The 24237-nt window shown below is 41.3% G+C and overlaps 1 protein-coding gene across 1 annotated transcript in view; it reads left to right on the top strand.

The window, feature by feature from the left end:
- Positions 1-24237, top strand: part of LOC125020625 (glucosidase 2 subunit beta-like) — a 135466-nt gene that overhangs the window by 95513 nt on the left and 15716 nt on the right. Inside the window, exon 13 of the mRNA XM_047606079.1 lies at positions 18210-18281. Coding sequence (XP_047462035.1) covers positions 18210-18281 — 72 coding nt within the window. The remainder of the gene's footprint in view (positions 1-18209; positions 18282-24237) is intronic.

Below are 24237 nucleotides of genomic sequence, written 5' to 3'. Positions count from 1 at the left end.
AATGAAGCAGCAGAACCTGTGTCAGTTGTTTGGTTTTTTTTTCTTTTTTTTTAAGTCTACCAGACATCCCCGATTTCTGGAGACAGTACCTGTTTTGGATGAAAAGATGAAAATGTCCCCAACTTCAGCTTTTTAGCTTTTGAGAAAAAAATGTTGCGCACAGACTACAGTTATTACGGTAGCTGCTTGCGCTGCTATTGACATTACAGACATAGCAGTTTAAATAAGCTTAAATATGAATAAATATGTCAAAATAAATTAAAGTGTAATTGTCCCTGTTTCTTCATCCTGACAACATTTAATTTGTTCATTTATTTTTATCTCCGAGCTGTAAATGTCCCCAGATTTCCACATCAGCAGGCAGCGCTAACACGGGCCCATGCAAACCTGTTTTACTACTAGTGTGGGATTATTCTACAATATTTACTCATTATGACAGTAAAATAATCCATCCTTAGTCAATCTACTGCATTAATTCCTCTCTCAACCAAATCTGACATGTGATTATGCATGAAAAAAATACCGTAATACCATCAGAATGCCATGATAAACACTAGCTTTTGATATTTATAGAAGCCCTAAGCGGCCATGCATTCACATATTGTTTCTTCCAGTTTCCCATGTTAACTAGTTAATTTGCTCAGTTTAAGTGAGTCATTTATCTCATTATCTCAGAAAAACAAGCTAATTTTTCTCCAAGTAACGAGTTATTTATCTGATACGCGACCTGCCGTGGCCTTAACACTAATAATGTAGTAATAACAATAATAATGGCCCAATGTAATAGGCCTACTGTGACGTGAGCCGTTTGTTTTGTGCTTTAATGTTTGCTAGATAACAATAAAGTTTCTGGAGATACTGAGAAAACAAAACTTTGTTTTCCCAAGATAAATAAATATAAGGCATAGATGAGATGAGATAAATGAATCAAGATCTCGGGAAAACAAAGGAAATCAACTCATTATCACGCGAAAATGGAGGAAGTAATATGTATGAATGCATGGCCGCTTAGGACTTCCGTAGATATTAATGTAATTTACGCATTCATTTACTCTGCCCATCTACTGAACGAAGCATGAAGGATTATTGCAAACTGATATAATGAAGAAACAAAGAAGAGCACGGCTTCATGAGTACAGATGAAATGAAAACCTTGCTGTCACTGGTTTATCGAAGGGACGAAAAGACAGAAAGTTTGGTTAACCACAACTGGAATGCTGTTAAAATCAGTGGTTGTGCTGCAGCAGCTGCACACAGGCCCGTGTCTTAGAGTGTAAACACAGCTTTCAAATTATGATAGATGTGACTCAGACCCTGTTGTCAAATTAAAGCATGAAATTTAACATTACCCTTTGAGAGCGGCTCAGGCAATTAATTAACTTCTAAAGGTCACGTTTGGTCATTTGTCTGCTTTAAGATATGTATTACATTGTGTCAAAATTCCCAATGGTGAAGATTTGTTTTGAATACAGCTTTGCATATTTAATAAAAGACAACATGCAATATCAATTCAATTAGTTTAAATTATTTAGGAAAGTGTTTAAGATGGCTATAATCAAAAACAAGGACTAGGTTGGTCTCCCTGTGGATGAGATGAGATGAGATTTACAGACACGTGCATCCACATTCAGCCCTGTGCTGCTGCAGACGCTGCGAACCCATGCAGCCCATACATTGCCCCTCCCCCACTAATAATGTGTGCAGCTCGAAGTTGGAAAATTCTTGTACTCTACCTCTTTTTACCTGTTTATTTTGTTTGCATAAGACCATTATTTGAGTTCAATAAATGATTGTGTTTTTGGTTAAAAAGCAGTATCGCCTCCAAATAATGGTATCGGCCCCAAAAAATCCATATCGGTCGATCTAGTCGACCGATATGGATTAAATTTACTTTAAAATTTACTTTAAAATCTCACCATTCCATTTTGAAAGATTTCATAAAGATGTCAGTGATAAAATCTCCAATTATCATTGGACTCTTGAAAAGAGGGGGCTAAATATAAAAGAGCTAAACACTTGCTCCAGTCCCTTTAAAGTAAAGCTGTACTTTAGGCCCATATTCATGTGTAAATGTGAATATGATTTGGTAAACAGCCAGAAAAACAAAAACTCTCTCCAAAATGTATTGATCTAGCTGAGTATTTCAGAGGTGTTACTGTAAGTTTCTAAAATACTCAGTCCCCTTAATGTTTCCTGAAGCCGTGCTGAGAAATACAGTTTATTTTCCGGTTGAATCACTGCCTCCCTCTCTCAATTGTGATTCAACAAGGCCTTTGGCTGTCAGGATGCTGGTCTCTTCCTGTCAGCAAGCGAACACACGTGGAGATTCTGCCCAGTCCCCAGCAGGGGTGGCCATCTGAAGTAGCGAGAGTTTTCTATGCGTCCAGTAGACCTGTGAGCTGGCAGTGGGTGCCTTGTTGGGGTCATGAATTCGTCACATCTCATCGCTCTTTGTTGTGTTGCCAACTTCATGGCCAGATAAGTGGGCAGCGTCTGTGGGTTGGTTGTGTGGAAACAGTCAACTTTGTGTAGATCCTTTGTTGGTCTCAGCTTGTATCAGCCCACTGAGGCTTCCTGTATGTTAAGAGTCAGAGTGAGATGACTTGGATCCAAGTTAATCATCTTCATTGTTGCACAGGCATTTTCACTCCACTCTAAAACACCAAAACGAGAGCTGCAATTACGCTCAATTTCCTCACTGTGGTAGAAACTCATTTCCTCAGTGTGGTACACGCACGGGATAACAAAATATACAATGAGTACCAAGACTTTGCTTTTTAATTTGGCTTTGGAGTTAAATTTATCATAAGAATCTGATATACCACAATCAAGACATGCTTTCTCCTTGTGGTCACTTTGTCAACTTAATTCAGATTGCAGGTGGTTACATGCAACCTTTATATTCTGACTTTAATAATATTCATGTCAGTAATGGAGTAGTAGTGTCTATGTAAACACAAGAAATGTAGATTCATGTAGACAAAGACATTCACATAACCCAGGGATCGAAATAGGGTAAAACATAAAAAAAAGAGAGAGAAAACTATAATTTTGTATTGTAGCCTGAACTAAAATTGTCAAACAAAACTTTGACATGTTAACCGAGAGCCCCGGTAAAGAATTGAGCATCGAGTGTAAATGAATAAAAACCCAAAAGAAAGACACCGGTGTGTCCCGGTGGATGGAAATTACAGTCCCTCTGTTAAATGGTGTTTATCTTATATTTATTTTCACGCTTTGTCTCATTTGCAGCTCCTGCTGCGGCAACCTGAACCTCAGAGCAGGATCCACCGAGTTTATCTTATCTAATCAAATCTAATATGAGCTAATTCGGCAACTGTAAGAACTCCAGTGAAAGCGTAATTGCCTACACAAACACTTTTCTTTCAGATGGTGCGTTGTAATGAGTTGTTCCCACTCTGCTACTTAGCGGTGCAGCCTGCATGAACAATGACTGCCTTTCAGCAGCTCCACCACATTATGGTTGACATGAAACTTAAAGCCACAACACACATTACAGAGTTTTGGGTCAAAGATTTCAGTTTCTGGAAGGGCGATTTTTACAACTTGTTATATCTGGTTTTGTTTATAGCAGCTTGGAGGATACGTCTTATTTAGCTTTCTGCATATTATCTCGGTCGCACTGAAAGTGACATAAGAATCATCATCTTCATTGTTGCAGCGCTCAAAGCCTGTTACGCAATCAAATGGGAATCAGCACACTTTTATAAGTCAGATGTGAGAAGCTGAAAAGAACACAATTATCCCTGCTCTGTTTGTGGCTGCATTAGCTGCAATGGCCTGTTCTACTAGCCTTGTTACCCAGAGCATCGTCTCCAAGGAAATTGGGTCGAGACTTAAGAGCATTTGACCCATTTAATAGTTTGCATTTTGAGGAAGGACGCGGTCGCGCCGTAAAAAGGAGCAAATCTTTGGAATGTATCAGTCGCATCGATTTGCTGCCCCAGAACACCTATAATTGAGAGTGATATTTAACAGCCAGAGGAAGCACATCTTAACTTTTCACCCTGACAAAGACGTGATGTTGTGTTGTTCAAGTGTTCGGCACAGGGAGAGAAAACAAGTCTGCAATAGGATGTAAATGTTCCATTCGAAAATGACTCTTTCAAATGTCAGGTGATGAAATGCTCTATGAGCCATGGAGAGCAGAATTAGATTGAGGAACAAGAGCAGCAGTCATTACGGTGTTATGCCGTCACCTTTACAACAAAGACATTATTGCCATGTATGCGTATTGACCAAACCCTCATCTACTCTTGATCTTCCACCATCTGTCTCGGCCGCAGAACAAATTCGGTCTTATGCCACATGTACTCGAAATAGCCAGCTATACATATTTTACTTTTAAAGTACTTCAGTGGGTTCAGTCCAATCTACCATCAAAAATAACGGCTCAGACAAAATCTATTTATAGTATTTATCTGTAGATTTTAGAGCACGGCTTCAAACTGGATCGTTGACTGTGTTTACATGGACAATGTTCCTTCAACCCTGATTGAAGTCGCACTAATTAGAGGTTCCAGCTTACGTAATGGATGCTAATTAAAATGATCCGATAAGATCTTCGTGTTTGCGTCCCTGAAAACCTCACATAAGTCCAGGCGCCTTTTGTTTTAGATAATGTGCTTCCGTACAGTTACCTATAGACCCTGAGATGTCATGGTTGGGTGCTTACAGACTTGTTTAAGCATCAAATCATCTGCTTCTGCTTTGGACAAATGGTCATTTAAAATGACCATTTGCAGATCTATTGACATCTCTTGGCGTTGACAAAGTTTTTTTTTTCTTTTTCATTAGAGTGCCTGAGAGAGCTCTTTAGATCTTGAGTAGCAAAGAAAGCACCACCTGTCAGTCTCTAATCTGGAAGCCCTGATTCTAATAGTATGGATTTTAAGATGTCATGAATGTAGGTTGTACTTGCTTTTTTTCTCCCAATGTGACTGAACTGCTTTCTGACAGTGACTACTATAATTTGCGCACCCATTCAGAGCGGATCAGATGTTGTTGAAGAAGTCTGGTTTCCTTTGCGACCTCCGTATTCTCGCTCCTCGGCGCGGCTCCTCTGTGAAGGCTCTCCGCGAGATTTTGGAAGCGAGCCGCAGGGGGTTTGTTCCCTTTCAGCCCAGAGAGCATTAATGAAGTGAGCCGCTAATAGTGGGCTTTAAGTGCTGCTTTGAAGCGGATGTTGAAGTGTTGAATAAGTTGTGGCCTGGGCAGTTTTTACTCGCCCCCCGAAAAAAGAAACTCTTTTCAGAACGTGACCTCATTTTAAAATATCGGCGTTTGCGAAATAAAATGTTATACTACAGCATTAAGCTTGATCTGTGTTGTTCAAAACGGATCCAGATTTCATCTTGGTAGCATCAGAAACAGCGGGGTACTTTTAAAAATATCCACCTACGCTTTAATGTAATTTCCGTTTATAATTTTGCGTGGCAAAAGTTGCGCCCTGTTGTTCCTAGCTTGTCTCTTTAAACATGGACCTTGTCGTGTAAACTCCAGGCTTGTGTTGGAGAGAGCTGGAGTGTTGTGCGAACAGATGTTTCACAGTCGCTCTCTAAGCGTCTGATTGTTGGCTCCGTTCTTATTTTCACTTTTAATGTGGGAACTCTAATTATCACCTTAAGTTATGTTCAAGTAGATTTCCTAACACGTTTTTGTGTTAACAGCCATATTTTTTTGCACCTTTGAGGAGGAAAAAGGGAAAGAAGTACATTTTATTTTGGGCGAACTCGCTTCTCCGGGATTATTTACGTTCTGTATGTACTCCGTATATGCACACAGTCAGTTTATGCAAAAGTCAAAGAAAAACAGCACTATTTAAATCCTAACAAAACAAAAAAAAACAGCATATATGTACCTGGGATTGTATCATAATTCAATACACTGTATTTTGTCAGCCATTTAAAAATAAAATGCATTTATTTGTTGGGTTCGATCATCGTCAGATCATCTACGTGTCTCAACCCCCAGATGGAAATGGCAGCAATAATATTGTAAGATCTGGAGAGATGAGATCAGAGTGAAGGTTTAAATGATCTGCCAGAGGCTATTTGCCTCATTGGCCTGGATCATGGCTCTAAAAACTAAATTGGCTTCAAGTTTGGTTTGTATTGTCCTTCCATTTTTTTTTTTTTGCATTTAAATTGAGACATCATTTGAAAGAGAGGGGCTCTTTCAGCCTGTATTATCATTTTCCTCTGTGTAATTTATGTGGGAAAGAGGTCTCTGCTTAGCAATCACCTTCCTTTCTTGTGTTGTTTCTCTTAATTGAACATCATACGATACAAAGTACTTCCTCAGTGTCGATCTGTTCCGAATCGTGACGTGTAAGACTACTCTTGTACATGTAGTTCTACTACAAATGGGTCAGTACTATTTGTACGATCTTGCTTTACTTCAGGTGCTTGACTTGAGCGATTAAGGATCATTAAGAGGTTTACATCTGCATTTTTAGTGAACTGTGCCTCATTCCTATTTACAAAAGAAAATAATTCACCTTCCAAGAGTGTGGGCCAGTAATTTCTTTTAGAAACTTTATTTTGGAACAGCTCATTTAGTTTCTCTGTGTTTGGTGAAACATAGTGAAATCCAAATGACGTGATGATTAGACGAGTCAGGCTAGCTGTCGGTATGTGTTTGCAAACCTCTTTTAGGGCATATTTTTCCGGTGCTGCAGGGAACTGTTAGGTGCCCTAAACTGAGAATTTTGTCCTTATCATTTAACTAAATACCACCTTTAAGTCAATTTGACTTGATGTGCTCTGCAAACATGAAGCACGGTGAACACAGTGAACACAGTGAAGCTGGATTTAGGCTCAAGCTCTATTCACTTGTCATTCAAAATGCCTGATGATTTAATTATACATAACTGCAACCACCTTCCTAATATTGTGTAGGTCTCCCTTGTGCCTCTAAAAACAGTTGTGACTCATCAGAGAATGGACATGGGCCCTCTGAGGGCGTCCCACGGTGACTGAAAACAGGATGTTTCCACCTTTTTTGAGATGTTCCTAAACCAGTTTTGTGTGCGTCTGTGTCAGGCTGTATCCTGCTGGGGATGGCTGCTATGGGGTGGGGGTGTCTGGTCTGATCTAGGTGGGTGGTACACAAGAAGAAACACGGTAGTATCACAAGATGGTCAGTGTTACGGTATTAACAAATACTGTTTTGTTGTGACTGATCGGTGGACTTTAAACCTATGAGTTACATAACAATTGACCCCCCCTGAAGATCTTAGCCCCATTAACTGGCATTTGATTTCATAATTGCACTTCAGGCCTAAAGAGATGAGTCTTTAGTTTACGGCTTGTTATGGCTGCATTTTAAAAACTCTTACTGTAGGAAAGAGACCCAAACACTGCGGAACTTTTTCAGACCAAGACATAAATCAAGCGGACTTCCTCCCATTTTCATTTTGTACAGTGGGTGCTCTTATATTAGCTGTGCTAGGTTTAAAAAAAAAAAAAAAAAAAAAGGAACCGTACAAAGACAAGGAAATTGTTCCTAAGATAAGAATAGGCTTGTACTTATTACATAATGAAAGTACAGTGCAGTAATATAAAATGTAATGATTGTAATAGTCCAGTAAAGCATCATTTGGTTATGACTCACAAGTGTTACACAATCTTCATTTAAATAGTTATTTAGTTAAAAGCCTGTATGTATGTTTAGGGTTATACTGTATTCTTCATCAGTGTTCAAGACAACTGATTTTATGACTTAACGTTTATTGTCTATACAAGACTACAATGGTAGTCTATGTTGGAAACTCTACACTTAGTCGTATCAGTTTTTAAGAACGTCTGATTGAAGACATTTAATATACACTTCCTGCCAAAACAAAAGTCGCCACCTGGATTTAACTAAGCAAATGGGTGCAAGCCTCCTATTGGATAATCACTGCATGGGTAATTATCTTTCAGTTGGCAACAAGTTATTTAACACCAACTGATGCAATGAGTAGCTTCTCATTTCTTAAACAACCATGTGTAAAGACACATCCTGTGGTCGTGGAAAAGATGTTAGTCTGTTTGAGAAGGGTCAAATCATTGGCATGAATCAAGCAGAGAAAACATTGAAGAAGACTGCAGCAGAAACTACTAAAACTGGGTTAAGATTGATCCAACGCATTATTAAAAACTAGAAGGATAGTGAGGAACCATCGTCTTTGAGAAAGAAATGTGGTCCCGATTGATTGTGATTGGCGTTCACTGAAATGTTTAGTGAAATCAAGTAGAAGAAAAACAACAGTTGAACTCACGGCTTTGATTAATAGTGAAAGTAAGAGCATTTCCACATGTACAATACAAAGAAAACAATTGCCTTAAGAAAACCACTAATCAGTGAGGCTAACCGGGAAAAAAAGGCTTCAATTCGCTAGAGAGCATAAAAATTGGACTCTGGAGCAATGGAAGAAGGTCACGTGGTCGGATGAAGCCAAATTCACCCTGTTCCAGAGTGATGGGGCATCAGGGTAAGAACAGAGGCAGATGAACTGATGTACCCATCATGCCTAGTGTCTACTGTAGCAGCCTGTGGGGGCAGTGCTATGATCTGGGATTGTTGCAGTCGCTCAGGTCCAGGTTCAGCAACATTATGCCCAAAGAATGAGGTCAGCTGACTACCTGGATATACTGAATGACCAGGTTCTTCCATCAGTGGACTTTTTCTTCCCTGGTGGTACGAGCATATTCCAATATGACAATACCAGGATTCATGGGGCTCAACTTGTGAAAGAGTGGTTCAGAGAGCACGAGACATCATTTTCACACTTGGATTGGCCACCACATCAACTCAAGATCTTGGTGAAAAATTAACGCAACGCTGGATGGAAATAAATCTTGTGATATTGCAGAAGCTTCTTATCGAAACACTGCCACAGTGATGTGTAGTGTAATCAAAGATAAAGGCAGTCCAACGCTATGTTCGAGTACACCAGACAGTGTGTGTTAACATTAAGTGAGGCATACAATGTGTGTCCAAAGAAACGGCACATGATTTAGCATGCACATGCATATGCACATTTTTTTATTTTTAACATGAAGCTGTCTTGAGTCACTGCAGGATAAATGAAACAAACAGGCACAATAAAATGTGTAGTGGCACTACTAGCTCTGCATTTTTGGAAGTTACATTCCAACAGAAAAAAGTCACCTCATCAGCACTTATCTGAGTTTAGTCCAGGGAATGCCCTTTTCCAGGTGCCCATTTTATTCTTACCCGCTGTGTTTTAAAAGGTACAGAATGTGCAGAGCAGGTTTTTCCTGTCAGGGCTGTAATCTGCTATAGGCTTTTTTTTTCTTCTTCTTCTCGGTGTCCAAGTATAGCTTAGCATTACAGGCCCCTATAGAAATGCTTTTTGTGTGTAGCTGGGTGTCAAGGTGCAGCTGTAAAACCTGCACCAAAAACACTTCTGCTACGTGTCGACTTGTTGACACAGGGGCTTAAAGCCGGAGCTTCTGATTAAAGGACAGATAGGTGCTAGACAAGCCCTTCTGCCTTTAGAAAACAGGTCACTATTGATTCAGGTTGCGAAGAAAAACATGTACAAGGTGTTTCCATAAAACATGTTCCATAATGTGCACCTCTAACTGTCAGAAAAGCTTCTAGTTAATATATGATCTCAGTCATGGCTTTGCCAAATTTTATAGGACCAGTTCAGTATTTTGGGAAATACTCTAAGCTGTTTCCTTGCTGAGAGTTTGATGAAGCAGATCAATACCCTGCTGTTAGCTTAGCACAAGGAGAAACAAATAGCTTAAGTCTGTGACTGTCAGCTTGCTCCATGGTGTTGTCAGAGGACATGACCAGGATGAGTGCAATGACTTCCTGAATTATTGTTGCACCATTGGAGGACCAACGAAGACTTCAGGCAAGTGTAGCCTTCTCCCCGTTTCCAGTTTTGTGCTTTGCTAGTTTATCTAGCCGGTGGTTGATCTGCTCAGCAATATGAGCTTTCTGGTCTTCCATGTTCATGCACTTGGACAAACTCATGCCTTTTTAAGAAGTCTTACCAGGGTATGATTGGAAATCAAGACCATCTCTGGACAAACGGTACCCTTTAATTTAGAAACTGCAGTTTTTCCATAAATCCCTTGAATCTGATTTGGATGAGTTGGAATAGTATGAAGACCAACAAAATCCTCTTATAAACCAGTGAGAAAGCTGGGATGATAACATTAACCCAACCCTAGACTTGCAACCAGGATGTACCTAGGTCCTAGGTCACATTAAAAACTCACCACCACTGTTGTTCTTCTATGGGGCCGTCTGGCATATAAGAGAAAGTGAATAAAATAGGCTAGACACAGATTCATTTTTCATCTCAAAATGATCAGTATATTAATTTCAATTATTTTCCATTAACATCAGGCAGATGTTATTTGAACATATTGCTGCTACTACTCCATTTCGGTTTGTATTAGTGTGAATGTGAGCAGCTGTAATTGTAATCTGTGAAAAAGGTGCTAAAGCAATTAATTTTTCTCATATTTTTTTTTATATATTTCACGGCTACTCATTACTGAAGGAAAAGTGTACTATTTTGTAGATTGTAACACCACTTACTTCAGCTCCATTTTGTTGTAGCAGAGGACAGCAGCGTTTTAATAACAGCATTACATACCATTAGCTCATCTGATCTATTGCTAATGTTACATAAAGCAGAAACAAAGCAGAGGAGAATCTGCCCGTCTTATTTACTGATGACAAAATTATGTGAATCTTAAAATATCAACATGAAGACGATTAAATAAGTAAATGGATGTAACTCGTTATGCAACGTCCCCACTGTTACAGAAACACATTTTTGATTTGCTAATGACCTGGGGTTGCTGCGTGGTATCAACATGAATAGAGTTGGTTTCCCTCAAAGTTTTGTAATAAACAATTAACCGCGTCACTTGATGTCGCTGAATAACCTTTGACCTCCGCCAGCTGCGTGTACGCAGTGTTACCTGTAGCCAGTGTTGATGTTGCTGCAGTTGGCGGCGTCACCTCCAGTGATCTCCACCCACGCCGTCACATAGCAGTCTAGTGGGAGAAGTGCTTAATTACCGTCTCTCTGCTTCTCTCCCTCTCTTGACTGGATCTCAGTGGACTGAGGAATAAATATGCTCATCTTTTTTTTTCTTTTTTTCCTGTGTAGCCCTAGTGAAAGCGAGCTGAGGGATTGTGTCAGAACTGTAATTAGTATTTTAATTGTCAAAGGTTTCTAACAGTGTGTCTTGGTTTTCGGTGTCATGAGATGATAAGTTTACAACTATTCTGAGTTGATACTTGTGGTGTCCTGAATGCTTAGGTGAGAGACTTGATCTGGTTTGAGATCAATGAGATAAACGTAAATACAATTTGACATGAAATAAAATATAATCTGATATTATAAAAACTTTTCGTGAAGGATTGCTGTTACCTGGGGATGTCATATGGCTTTGAAATGGGCCGTATTTGCACGGGATAAGTATTGTACGTCTTACTCAATTGTACTGATTATTCCTGGATATGATGGCTCTGCTACTTTCCCTTTCCACCCCAATACATGTCAGAGGTAATTAGACATTGACCAATACAGATTTTTTAGGGCGGATATCGATATGTGCCCAGGCTCAGGAGATGGCCGATACGTGCTTGGCTGATACTTGGAGACGATATTTGGATACTGCATTTTCTCCCTCCGTTTACATGATAAAAATGACACAATGATAACGAATGTTACAAGTCTCAATTTCACCAAAAACATAAACATTTATTGATCTTAAAGAATATTTAACGCTCTTAAGTATACAAAATAAAGTTAAAAGTGATGGAGCACTAAGCATTTTGCAGTTTCCAGCTGCACACACTCTGTTAGTGGGGGAGGGAAATGTATGGGCTGCACACATCACAGCGTCTCCAGCAGCACAGGGCTGAACATGGATGCGCCTGTCTGTAAATCTTGATGGAAAAAAATATATATGTATCGGCGAATGCGACATGTATCTAACCAGTAAAATAAATAAATAAAAACAGAAAAAAACACAAGGAAATATCAGCCCAATATACTGGCCAATCTCTAGAGGTAATACTTCGCCCTTTATGCTGCTACACTTTCTGACAGCTTTAGCTACTTTACAGATATGGATTAATAATAATAAAAAAATAAAACCAATTACCTGCCTGTACTGAAGTCGGCTCCACCTTTACTGATGTGATTATGGATCACTAAATGCTACAACGTTTATCATCCATCTCATCTCATCATCATCCTTCACCATTTCATTCTTCTTATGATTTTCTTGTTCCTAAGTGGCAACAAGCAAAACTATGCTGTGAATCAAACAAAACTTTTTTAAAAAAAAAAAGAATAACTAGAGCGAGAGGTCCCCAGGTTAAACTAGCCCTGTGTGAATGGTCGATTTATTTGGGGGAAATTTCAGTGGTTATTGGCAAAACAGTTGGGTTTTGTACTTTCTGCCTTGACTCCCATGTGTAGTAAGTGCACACATGGCGTTCTCCTTTGCGCCCAGTAGACTTGGGAACTCGAGTACCCATTCATGGTAAATCAGCTGGTGCCAGATTTTGATACCCCAGTGAGAGTGCAGAGTACACATGAAAGAGAAGGTGAGAAAGGAAGCCCATAACACCTCTTGTTAAAGTCCAACAGTCAGGGCAGAGTCCAAAAAAAAAAAAAAAGCCAGTCTGCCATATTTGTAATGGGAAGATTTGACCAACCCGAGGAAACACTTGGTCGTACACAAAACATTTGCCAAAGCTGAAAAGTGTATCGTACTTCAAATCATGAAAGCCCTGGAAGAAGTCCTTCTCAGTAGCTGCTGAGCTGAAGGGCTGGTTTTAAACTTAACAATCTGGATTTATTTATAGCAAATTATTGTTTTAATTAAGAGAAAATAGATGCTAAAATACATGTGAAGAGCACCCAAGCCCAGCACTCAGAGGCTCTTATTTCAGGTGCAATCAGCTTGAGTTTTGCCACTAAAAACCACTTAAGGGCAAATATATAGTTCTAATAGTGAGTTCTACACTGTTAGCTTGTTTTCAATTGGTCCAATCTTCTCACAGATGTTACTTTTACTTTCCAGGCTTAATGACAACTATAGCACTTCATCTCAGCCCTCCCATTTAGCTTTAGCTCACATAAGCAGTATGGAAATGCTTAAATTCAAACGTGAGAACGAGCGGCAATTACACACACGTCTGTCAGCTCTTTTTGAAAATCATATGTAACAAAACCCACTGGGAATTTGATGTATGGTATATTTTCAAACTTCATAATACAATTTATTCATGGCGTGTACTAATGTCCCAGGACTACTGAGCAAGGCTGATGATGCGTATAAGAAGTTAATGTATGTTTTATGGTACACCGGAAAGCTCCACGAAGCATAGAGTATATCTTACATGATAAAACGTGACTGCAGCTGTGCTAGACTGTTGTCAAACACTCATTGAGTGTTACTGTGCTAACGTCAATAATTCACCATATAGTGCGGTATTAGGTCTTCATACACTTCTTGTGAGTGCCCGTCTATTGTCTTAGAGATTTCTATGTGAGCAAATGTGAAGGCTCGGATGGGTTTTGTGTGTTTGTGTGTTGTAATCCAAAATTCATCAAATTGGAAAAAGAATTGATACCAAACTGGTTTCGCTCCAGAAATCAGCAGATTTACGAGTTGAACCGAGTCCGCTGTCCGGCACAGTGAAGCGTGAAATACTGCCTGAGGGGCTAAGTGGTTGCATCTAAGATATTTATTCTCTGTGTACCTTCAGGCCCTAGAACACCTGCCAAAGATTGACACAGTGGTGGCAACTTATTATGGCTAGTGTCAGGGCGGCATTGTCAGGCGGTGACAGATCGAACGTGGGGGACAGGGAGACGCGCGGTGTGGAGTTCAGGACTTGAATGGGAGGATCACCGTTGTCATTTTTGATCTGCAGCTTCTAATTATCGTCAAAGGGTTAATCAGTGACCCGCCGTGTTTTATCCACTTGTCTTAATCTGCGTGTCCTCCGCCCAGTGTCCCCCTTGTTGGACGTCATCGTCTGTCACATCGGCAGCCTTCGCTTTCGGTGATTCACATGCGCCGCGTCACCACCAGCGCGCTCTGATTTCCCCTCCCACTTCCCTTTGCGCGCTTTTATTTCTTTTTCATCCTTCTGCCGTGCCCTTCCCTCCGTCTTTGTTCCCCCGGCTGCTTCTTAAGTCTTGTGTTTCCACTGCTGTCAGTCTCCCCTAAGCCTTTGTCGCCGCTCGTCCATCTCGGCAGATATTTCCTCCTTCCCGTCAGGCTGCGCTCATTTGCTAAGGATAGCCGGGGACAGTTTGTGTAAATGTGCCTCTTTGACCTTTCTTGCTATGTCCCATTTATGTAACACAGATGGCAGAATGTGAAGAGCCTGTCTCGCAGACAGACAGCGAGTCAACCTGCAGTCTGCATGATGAGCACGGCATTTCTAATTTCGAACTTCTTGTTTTTTGTTTTTTTTTGTTATGTATATAATCCGACGCCACATTTTCTCTGCAGCCTTGCCTGCTTTTGTTTTCTCGCAAGCTGCCACACGGAGGCGAGCATCCAAGGTCAGATCGCAGTGCCCCCACTCACGAATAGCCTCGCTTTTTTATTTATTTATTTTTCCATTTTTGAGTGTGTGTAGCGATGGCGTGTCAGCAAAAGTGGGCAGGGATGGATGGCTTTGCCTTGAGGGTAAGAGGGGAGAGAGGTACAGACGTACAGGGGTACTCCCTTCTGGGACTCATTTGATAGCTTTTTCATTGCGCTCCCCTTTTTTTCCTCCCCCCCTCTTCCTCCGCTCAGTATGCCTCTGTCTATCAGGTGCCATCTGTTTCTGGGCTCAGATGAGTATGTTTGTTGTTGCTGAAACACCTGCTTTACAAACTTAATGAATCTAGCGGCGTGTATGAGGGACAATAAAGCCAGCGTTGAGAGGGAATTCAGAGTTATTTATTTATTTGTTCATTTATTAAGTATGGGAGGCTTCAGGCGCATATCACGTTGTTTTATTTGGCATTCAGGTTCACTTTTATAGGTTCTGGTTGAATTATTGTTGTTAGCGTGGGTGTCCTGATAAGCTCTTATAAGACGTTGGAGCTGACTGCTCCTGAATGTCCATAGTCTCGAAAACACCCATAAAAACCTTTAACTGCTTCGTAGCTCTTGTATCTCGTGCTGCTGTATCTTAAAGAAAGGAAGAAGCCCGGTTCAGACCTTGTGTTTAAGATCTCTTCTGAGGAATCCGAAGTGACTAGCTTAAAGTGCATCGCAGTTGAGAACGCACTCAGGACGTATTGAGGACCCATTTGAGAGATGTGATCTCCGACTTCATTTCTAGGTGATGTCAGTCGCACACAATGCGCTCTGGGTCGCGTTAAATACCTCCTACTTAACGGGGGTGCTCTTGCGTCGCTGGAGTTTTGCCTCGTTCATTTAGAAAACAACACACGACCGCCAGTATAAATGATCTCCAGAAAAGGAATGGCATGTGGTTAATGGTGTGATCATGTTGATTTATAAGGAGCCAAGTAAAGTTTATTTCGTCGGCCACTGGTGTCTTTATTCCCAAACAGCAGTGGAGCTTGATTAGAGACAGAAGCTGTTAAAATGTTCTGCTGCGCCCAGAATGATGTCAGTGTTTATTTTCATACAAAGTATGAAACTGAGATTGGATGTGAAGATCTTTTTGCGGAGCATTTTAATGCCAGGTGTGAACACACCTAGTTAGAACCAGCTACTTGCGTTGCCAAGGTTAGATCTTAATGTGAGATCTGAACAGGGCCTCAGAATCACACACATGAAATACCAATGTCTGTAATCTGATATGCTGATGTTTGCAAGGTGTTGGACTTAATAAATATGTTTCTATGCGCATGAAAAAACAAATTATTGCCTTAATCCGACTCTAACTGGACAATTTAAGGACGTGTTCTCCTTATCTGACTAAGTCACCCAGGTAATGTGATTGGAAATCGATATTCACACTGTGCTGGCGTATGTCCCCGGGACAAAAACATCCAAGAAAGCCGGTCGCAGAAGAAGACGAGCATATGGTGCATCTCATCTGCACCATGAGTAGCGCGCACATTACGTACGAGATTAAAAAACTGAACTATTATCCATCTGGTTGTTGTTTGAAACGCCGGTCTGCCACATGAGCGATTACAGTTGTTTATTATATGACGTAATAGGTCAACCAGAAAGGGGGTCGTATTAAGCCGCTGAAGGACACATATCGCCACCTAGTGTGGAGGAGGAGGAGGACATGTTCCCATCAGTTAATCGATTTCCTCCGTTGCGTGTAAACTGGGACTAGCTGTTGCTAATAAGAAAGTTGTTGGTCATTCATATAAACTTATCTACAGCATACATTTAGCCTGGTGATTCTCCAGATGCTACACTGAGGGAAACTTGAATGCTTGTGTGTGCGCCTGTGTGCCCAATTTAGCCGTTGAGCTATTTTAAAACGGCAAATATCCACCTCACTGTGACACTAGAAGGCACTCAGAAGATCACCAAGGTCATTCACATTCATTCTTTGGGGATTGCCAGTACATGTGCTTGAGTAGATTTTGAGATATTTCAACAGGTAAGTGAAAATTCTGACCCGCTCTTGACACAAGAGGAAAGGTCAGCGGAGCACTGAAGTCTTAGCAATCATCCCAAGAATTGTTGTGGCATTTCTAAGTAGGAATCATACATTTGTTACCACTTCTTTTTAAGTCAAAAGTGATACGTTTGTATTTTATTTTTACTTTTTTTTTTTTTTTCAATCTAGCGAAAGAAGCAAAGGCATCCGTGGCGAAATATACTGTAGACATGAGGGGATAAATGCCTAAATGAAAGTCTCTAAGATGAGAAACATTTAATACGAACCGCAAACGAGAGCAAAGGAGCTCCCGAGCCAATCCCACTGTCTCTGATGTTCAAATGTCAGACAAAAAAGCTTGGCTGCCTCTTCCAGTGTCAGTTTCACCATCAGTGTCATTAGCTGCATTTCCATTAGTTTTTCTCAAAATGAAAGCGATGTTTCTGAAACTTCAGTAAACAACAGTTGCACTTTGTACGTGTTTCCATTGAAATATGTTTTGAAAAAGAGCTGTAACTCTCGTAGAGTCTTGTCTCACGATATCTCGTAATTCTCTTAAATTCTCGTCACACAGGACTTTACTTTGAGGAAGATGGACTTCAAATGAACTGGTCACATGATGGTGAAAGGCGTAAAGAGCATTTCCATTGTATTTTTGCAATAAACTTTTATATTGATATGCCTGAAAAACCACCTCATGAGAACGTAAAAGTGTTTTAACGATATTTGAGAGGTTTTTCAAAATGCAGGCGTTTCCGTTACCAGTTTTTATTGTGATATTTAGGTTTCGCGCATTTCTAGTGGTAATAGAAACGCAACAAATGATCAGTTTGTTAGTGGAGCCAGTGATCAGGCCTCTACTAGTAATGATCTCTGCAGACTGCTAACTCTCATAGAAAAGCTATGGATTGTAGGGTAACCCATCGCTACATGTCAGTCTTTTGTACCATTGAGTCGCCGAGAAGTACATACTCATCTTTTCTTTTTGTGCTTCACTTGTATGTAAATGAAAAACACTGTAAACACTGAATTTGCGTACCACTCAGAGCGATAAAATGCTTCATAAATGCCTTTACCATTCAGTTAATATGTTATCAGTAGTTGCCTGTTTACACACCAGACATGTGGCGACATTGGAAGCCTTTTGCTTTGGGCTTCTGATCCTTTGGCAAATGTAAGTCCAGCATTGATTTTCCTTTTGGCTCTGTCTAGGTTTTCTCCAGCTTTTGAGGAGAATAGCTGGCTAGCTATTCGGTTGCCAGTTTGGTTTATCAAAACCTTTTCGCAACAACAAAAAATGTGATCATGCGAGCTTTGAGAACTGTCAAAAACACTGTCTGTACAGTATTAGATGCAAAAGCCAGAGAGAGTAAGAGAAGCTTTAATATGAAAATGTGACATTTTTGAGAATGGCATACTTACATACATACTGCAAAATGAACGTGGGAACACATATTAGCTGACATTCAAACCCGTACTGTGTAGCACATCTGTGATTATCCCTAATGCCAGTCACTATAACTTCACTGTATATAAAAGCATGCGTAGCATCCACAGTGGACAATTTTTGTTTTCTGTTTCCTCCGCAGGTATACTTACACCCTGTGCCCGTTCAATCAAGTCACACAAAAGAGCACTGCAGGAACAGAGGTCTCGTTAGGGTAAGTACATCAATCACCGTCTCTTTTGTCCCCACAGTGTGACCGGCCAGGTTATGTCAGGAGCCGAGGAAAAGCAAATACTAAATGCAGTATGTAGAACAGGACGTCTCGTCTCATCTCATCCTCACTGGGGTCATGGGGGTTGCTGGAGCCGGCTTTAATGGGGCGGGAGGTGGGGTACACCCTGGACAGGTCGCCAGAGAATCACAGGATGTTAACACACTAATTCCAAAGAGCTTCACGCTGCCGTGTGCGTATTTTGTCCTGTGACATTTAGAGTGCGGCAGAGCAAATTCACTCTTCTAATATGTAGCCGCTAAAAAGGCTAATTCTTCTCCTAAAGCAACAATTTACATGTTGTACCTAATCTTTCATCACACAGTAAAACCAGAAAAGGTCTTTTTTTTTTCTTATTCATATCAATTCAATCAATTCAGTGACAGCATTGTTCATTTCATTATTGGGCCTGAAACAAATCCCACCACTGCACTCCTGCGATAGCTCTTTAATCATCGTTACAGTGCTCACATGAAGTCACCCCAAGACCAATATTTGCGCCATCGATTGAAGCGTGCGAGCTTCATGTGACCTTTAATCAGTCACTAACAGATTATGGTTATACCTTTTAACCATAACAAATGGGGGCGACTTTCATGTACCGCTGTGGATGTATTTTTTTATTTTATTTTTTCAGCCTCCAAGGATTTTTAATTTCATCAAAGGGTTTTAACGTTCCCTTGAGACTGTCTGTGCTGGATATATGTAGGTAGGTAACGAAGGCGATGACGAATGCCACTGAACTCCCCAGAAACGTATCTCCACCTGCCATAAGTCAAATCTTGATTTTATTCTAATGAGTTCTGTGTCTATAACCACATCTTGACGCCATTGTCATCTCTGTCAAACTGTTAAAAGAAAGAAAAACATATATATATATCCTACTTATTTTTTCCTCATCTTTTGAATTTTAGATTTGAGGGGATAATTAAGGGATGTCGCCTCACTGTCCCTCTCTCACTCTCTCATTAGCCCTAACCGTCAGTCAACCGACACTTTTATAGGGTGCAATTACAGGAACACTCTTCCACCGACATTGACACCTCTCACAAAAAAAAAAAAAAAACGAACTTAATCAAGCTTTTATGATTCTGCGGCTCCTCCCCAAAGAGGAAGAGCTCGACCGCGGCGCTGTTTCGCGTGCAGCGGGCGCGCAGACTAACGACGTGTTTTGCGAACACAGAACACAAAGGTCTAAGTGACTGTGGAAAATTTTGCGACCGTGTCAAAACATTTTGTCTCCCACGAGATGTAAAGCCATTAGGTGCGACTCGCCCTCGTTTGGCAGCTGGAGTGACACAGCACAGATAATTTATTTGCAATTATCCGTCTCTGCGAATATAGCTTTGCTCTCAGATGGCGGATTAATTGGAATCGAAAACAGGGCTGTGTTCTTTTTTTTTTTTTTTTTTTTTGCACCGCCTCCTACTCACTTTTGGAGCGGAAAGTGCAACGGCTCACCATGTTTTTAGCGCAGGAACGGGGAAGAACAGAATGCTAACTGTGAGTAATGTGACCCCGCCGCTTCTGCCTGCCTGTCACTCACGATGGTATAGAAGGGCAGAAGGACCAAAACGAAACCAGTGGTCAAACGCGTCTTTGACTGTTTGGAACAAAATCTCTGCCAAACACATTTCCATTTATTTTTCCACGTTCCCATGTTTTAGCGCTGACTGCAGCAGCAGCGGCAGCAGCAGCACAAAGACATGTTTGATTTTTCGTTCCTCTCTATTATGAAAAATCCGCGCGACTCTGGTGCTATTTTGCAAGCACTTCATTGGTATTTCCTGGGTGTAAGCATGCGGTGCAGCACTATATGATGTACTATACCGTTTCCAGAGAGCGTGTAGTGGAGGTATACGTGGAATAGCTTCAGAGAGTCGAGGGGGGGGGGGGGGACATGCACATGAGTCATAGCTCGCATGGTGGCTATAAAGTTCATTTTTTATCCAGACAGACCATCAGTCAGGCCTTGCAGGATATGGCTGGGCCTCCTGATATCAATCTGCATGGAGACATCCTCTTTCTCCCCAGAGGGGGCGAGGAGGGAGAGGGGAGTGCTTTGATTTAAACGGCAGCATTTATCACACCTGCTCCAGCATCCTAAAGGACAACCATGTGAGAATGAGAGGAGGGGGCACAGAGAGAGAGAGAGAGAGAGACGCGGGAGAAACGGCATTAACATGTGTGGCCTGTCAATAAGAGTGTGAGCGTGGAGCTGTGACTGCTGAGACGACATCGCTAATACACGCTTGTACCATTTTCGCTAATTTGCATCGGTTATGTTAGCGTCCCGCAGCATTAAACGGGCGGCGTTGCGGCTGAATTTTGATTACGGCTCGTGGCCGGCGCGGTTTTGTGCAGCGTGTCAAGGCTCATAAAAGTTCAGATTGTTCCCTGAGCCCTAACCTTCCTTCATGCTTGGTTTCGCAGCACAGTTGGTGTTAGACCATTAACTATACAAATGTTCTTAAGGAACAATAAATCAAACCGAGAACGCTTTCCTCCGACGCTGTGTGCTCCTATATTGTGACCACACACGCGGCCATAAACATTTCATAAAGGCCCAGCAGTCATACTGCATGCTCCCAATTATCTGTAAATGTAGATATTATACAACACATATTCACCTCTTGAATTCCAATATCTCTGTTTTCCATTTAGCTTTTCTGCCTTTCGGCCTCAGCGGCTCAACCACTTCCTGAAATGGGTATTGCAACAATAACATCAGCCGTGATAATGATAATAGAGTAGAAGAAAATGCTTGCATTGCGACAAACACCATCCCACTGTGACAGCGTCGTCCGTCTTCATAATGTCGCGCCCGCCCCCCCCCTCAGACGCAGCGTACAATGACAGGACAGCAAACGCAGGCTTCACGAAATGCACCTGAAAAAGCCGACCCGGAAAGACGAACACGAAGCGCGCGCATCAGTTGATGACGTCTTATGTAACGTTAAACTCGATGACTTATCACACGGCGTAAGGCGTGTTAACACACAGAACATAGATGTTTTTATCGACACCGTTGTGTCTCATTGATTCCCACGTGTCCGCTGCCTGTTCAAAGTGGGCTCATCTGGACAGACACTGTGACATTATGTTGTGGTTGATTGGTAGTTTACAGACCTTTTTATCCCACACATAGTGCTGCATGTTCATTCTAAGTCGAGTCTTAGCTGTTTCCATTGCTGGAGTGTCTATGTTTTGTTTTGTTTTTTGTTTTTTCTTTGCCTCTGTGCAGCCATGCACTGAGTCTTGAGCAGAGATGCTAATTAGCTTCAATGTTTCTGTCAAACCTCCAGCTATGACTCTGGGCTTCTATCTTAACTCATCAAGTATTCTGTTACGCACTTAATGTGGACTGAAGAATATCAAACATAACTCTTAGACGACTCTGTAAACCAACAATTACTCATCGTGTCTGAAATCGTTTTGTGAGTAATGGTTCGCATCTACAGCTTTTTATGAGTCAAACTAACAAACACAATAAAAACAAAACCTAGACTGGATGACTGGTGCATTCATTTGCCATAGTTTCTGCTTTGTTTTTTGGACCCACCAACACATTCATCTGATCTTGTTTCATTGATTTGATTCCAACTTTACTCTTTACTCCGGGGCTTTTTGTTGACCTCCCCGAAGTTTTTGATGGATAAATTCATTTGCACGAGTTAACTGAATATCATTTATCGTAATGGACGCTCTAAAGTTCAGGCAGTACTATGTGGGACAGAACTGGGGAAATTTTACATAAATTCAGAGTTGTAGCTTTGATAAGAAAAAGGCGGAGGAGGCGACTCATACATTTGATTAACATGTGATGCATACATTGAATGCAATGAATGAATCATTGTCTATGACTTTGTTTCCTGCCTCCGAATTCAATATTTTTGACTCTTATTATGTGACAAGTGTTTTTCCGTGCAGCATACAGCTGAGCGGTAGCTTGGTTGCGTTAGAAGCTAATATTAGCCGGGTTAGCAGTGAGCATCCGTAATATAGCCTTGTTTAGATTTTATTTGCCACCAAGTCCCGAGGAAGTACTCACCCAGTAATTAGCTTAGCGTTCAGTCCATTTGCTGCTAACAACCAAAAGAATAATAAAATAATAATAATGTATGAACCTTCTACGATGAGCAGAAGTGAATTTAAAATATTGATGTAGAATCAAAACCTGTTCAAGGATAAACATTAAAGTAACTCCGGTTAACGACAGCGAGACGCATGAACTCAGAACCTGTTGTGTAACAGAATCATTTCATGCCCGTCGATAGATGCAGAAAATAATGTCTAAAGTGTACCTTAGAAATGTGTGGCCTCTCGGAACGAAAATAGAACCGACGCGTTGCGAGAGCAGTCTTTTTACCAAGTCGCATTTTCCTCCAGACAGAGGCGGGTGGGATGATTTAAATGTGGATGTGGAGGAGGAGGAGGAAGGGATCGGTTGAAGGGTCATCCAATGAGTTTTTGTTTTGGGACTCTGGGGAAATCAGGTGGCCACGCGGCCGGGGTCGCGGGGGTCGGCGTGCGTCTCCTTACAGAGTTCAAGGAGCCAGGCCTTCTATTGTGTCGGGGTCAAACAGCTCTACGCTCATCATTATTGAGAGCGCACGGGAAGGGAAGGGGGGTGTTGGGGGGGGAGAGACGGTCCTGAAATTGTGCAGGGCTCGGCGAGCAGCTTGCTTGTTCACCCTTCACCCTTATGAAACGGTGTTTGACAGTCCAGGCTTGGAACACGCCCAACATCCAGGGATGAAAACAGGATACACACAACAGGAATAATATTTTATAAAGATTTTCACCGCCGCTATGACTCACGTGGTACCATTCCAGACCACAGGGAAGGCTATAAATGCTTCAGTGCACGACTGTTATGATTGACGGATGGGTGACGGCGTGTTTAAGTAGTCCTTCTGTGTTCGCGAGTCAAGCAAATAAAATAATACTGACAAACCAAAAAATAAAAAAAAAAAAATATATATAAAAATGGCTATTAGTGTTGTCGTTTAGTCCTGCAGGTTCATATCGCTCAGTATTCAAACCCACAGGTCTCCCTTGAACTGCTTTATTGAACAGTAGATTTTCAAACAGAAAACAGTGGAGATGTGAGGTAGCCTAGCAACATTGAAACCACGGTGAATGACTGTGTATGCCCACTGCGAAGGAGCCAGGCAGTTGAAATGACAGTGCAGCGCAACCCCAGAGAGAGTGGGATGTGTTGGCCACTGTAAAAAAAAAAAAAAAAAAAAAAAAAAAAAAAAATACAAATGGGAGAGGGTGTTTTTAGCAGTATGCAGCAGACATACGCACGCTGCTTAAAGATCTACCCTTTCTTTTTTCTTGTACTAGTGACCCTGCATTGTTTTGCTACTACACGGTTCTTATTTCTAAATAGAATTTTGTGGAGAGAGAAATGCCTCCGGGCCGTCTGAGGCCTTGGCTTGAGCGTTCCAGCGAGAAACTCCACTCAGCGACCGCGCTAATATGGAAATGCCATCATTTGATCAATGCAAGTCAATTTCTCATAAGGGCAGCAAAAAAAAAAAAAAAACAGTGTATTTTTTAAAAGTATTAAAAGGAGTGAATTTCTGGTAGAGAAAAAAAAAAAAACATTACGGCCCTTCTCTTAATCCGTGATTAATTACCGTTCACGTGCAGTTTTCTGCGACGCCTGTGCACTTATAAACAGGAGAAAAGTACCGTGGCCAATTATCCCGATAGGTGGCCATTTTATTGCACGGCAATCGCTGAGGGAACTGAAAGATTATTTCTGTAAAACTGCTCCAACGCGAGCAGGTTACGAACGAGCACAAAGCATCAACCTAAACTGAAGGGGGGGGGGGGGGGGCGGTGACATATTCAGCCTCCTTGACAAAATAGCCTCACTTAGAGTGGC

The sequence above is a fragment of the Mugil cephalus genome, chromosome 1 (genome assembly GCF_022458985.1).
Source record: "Mugil cephalus isolate CIBA_MC_2020 chromosome 1, CIBA_Mcephalus_1.1, whole genome shotgun sequence".
NCBI lineage: Eukaryota > Metazoa > Chordata > Actinopteri > Mugiliformes > Mugilidae > Mugil > Mugil cephalus.
Note: the sequence above shows the minus strand (reverse complement) of the source record. Positions and strands in the feature narration are given on the sequence as shown.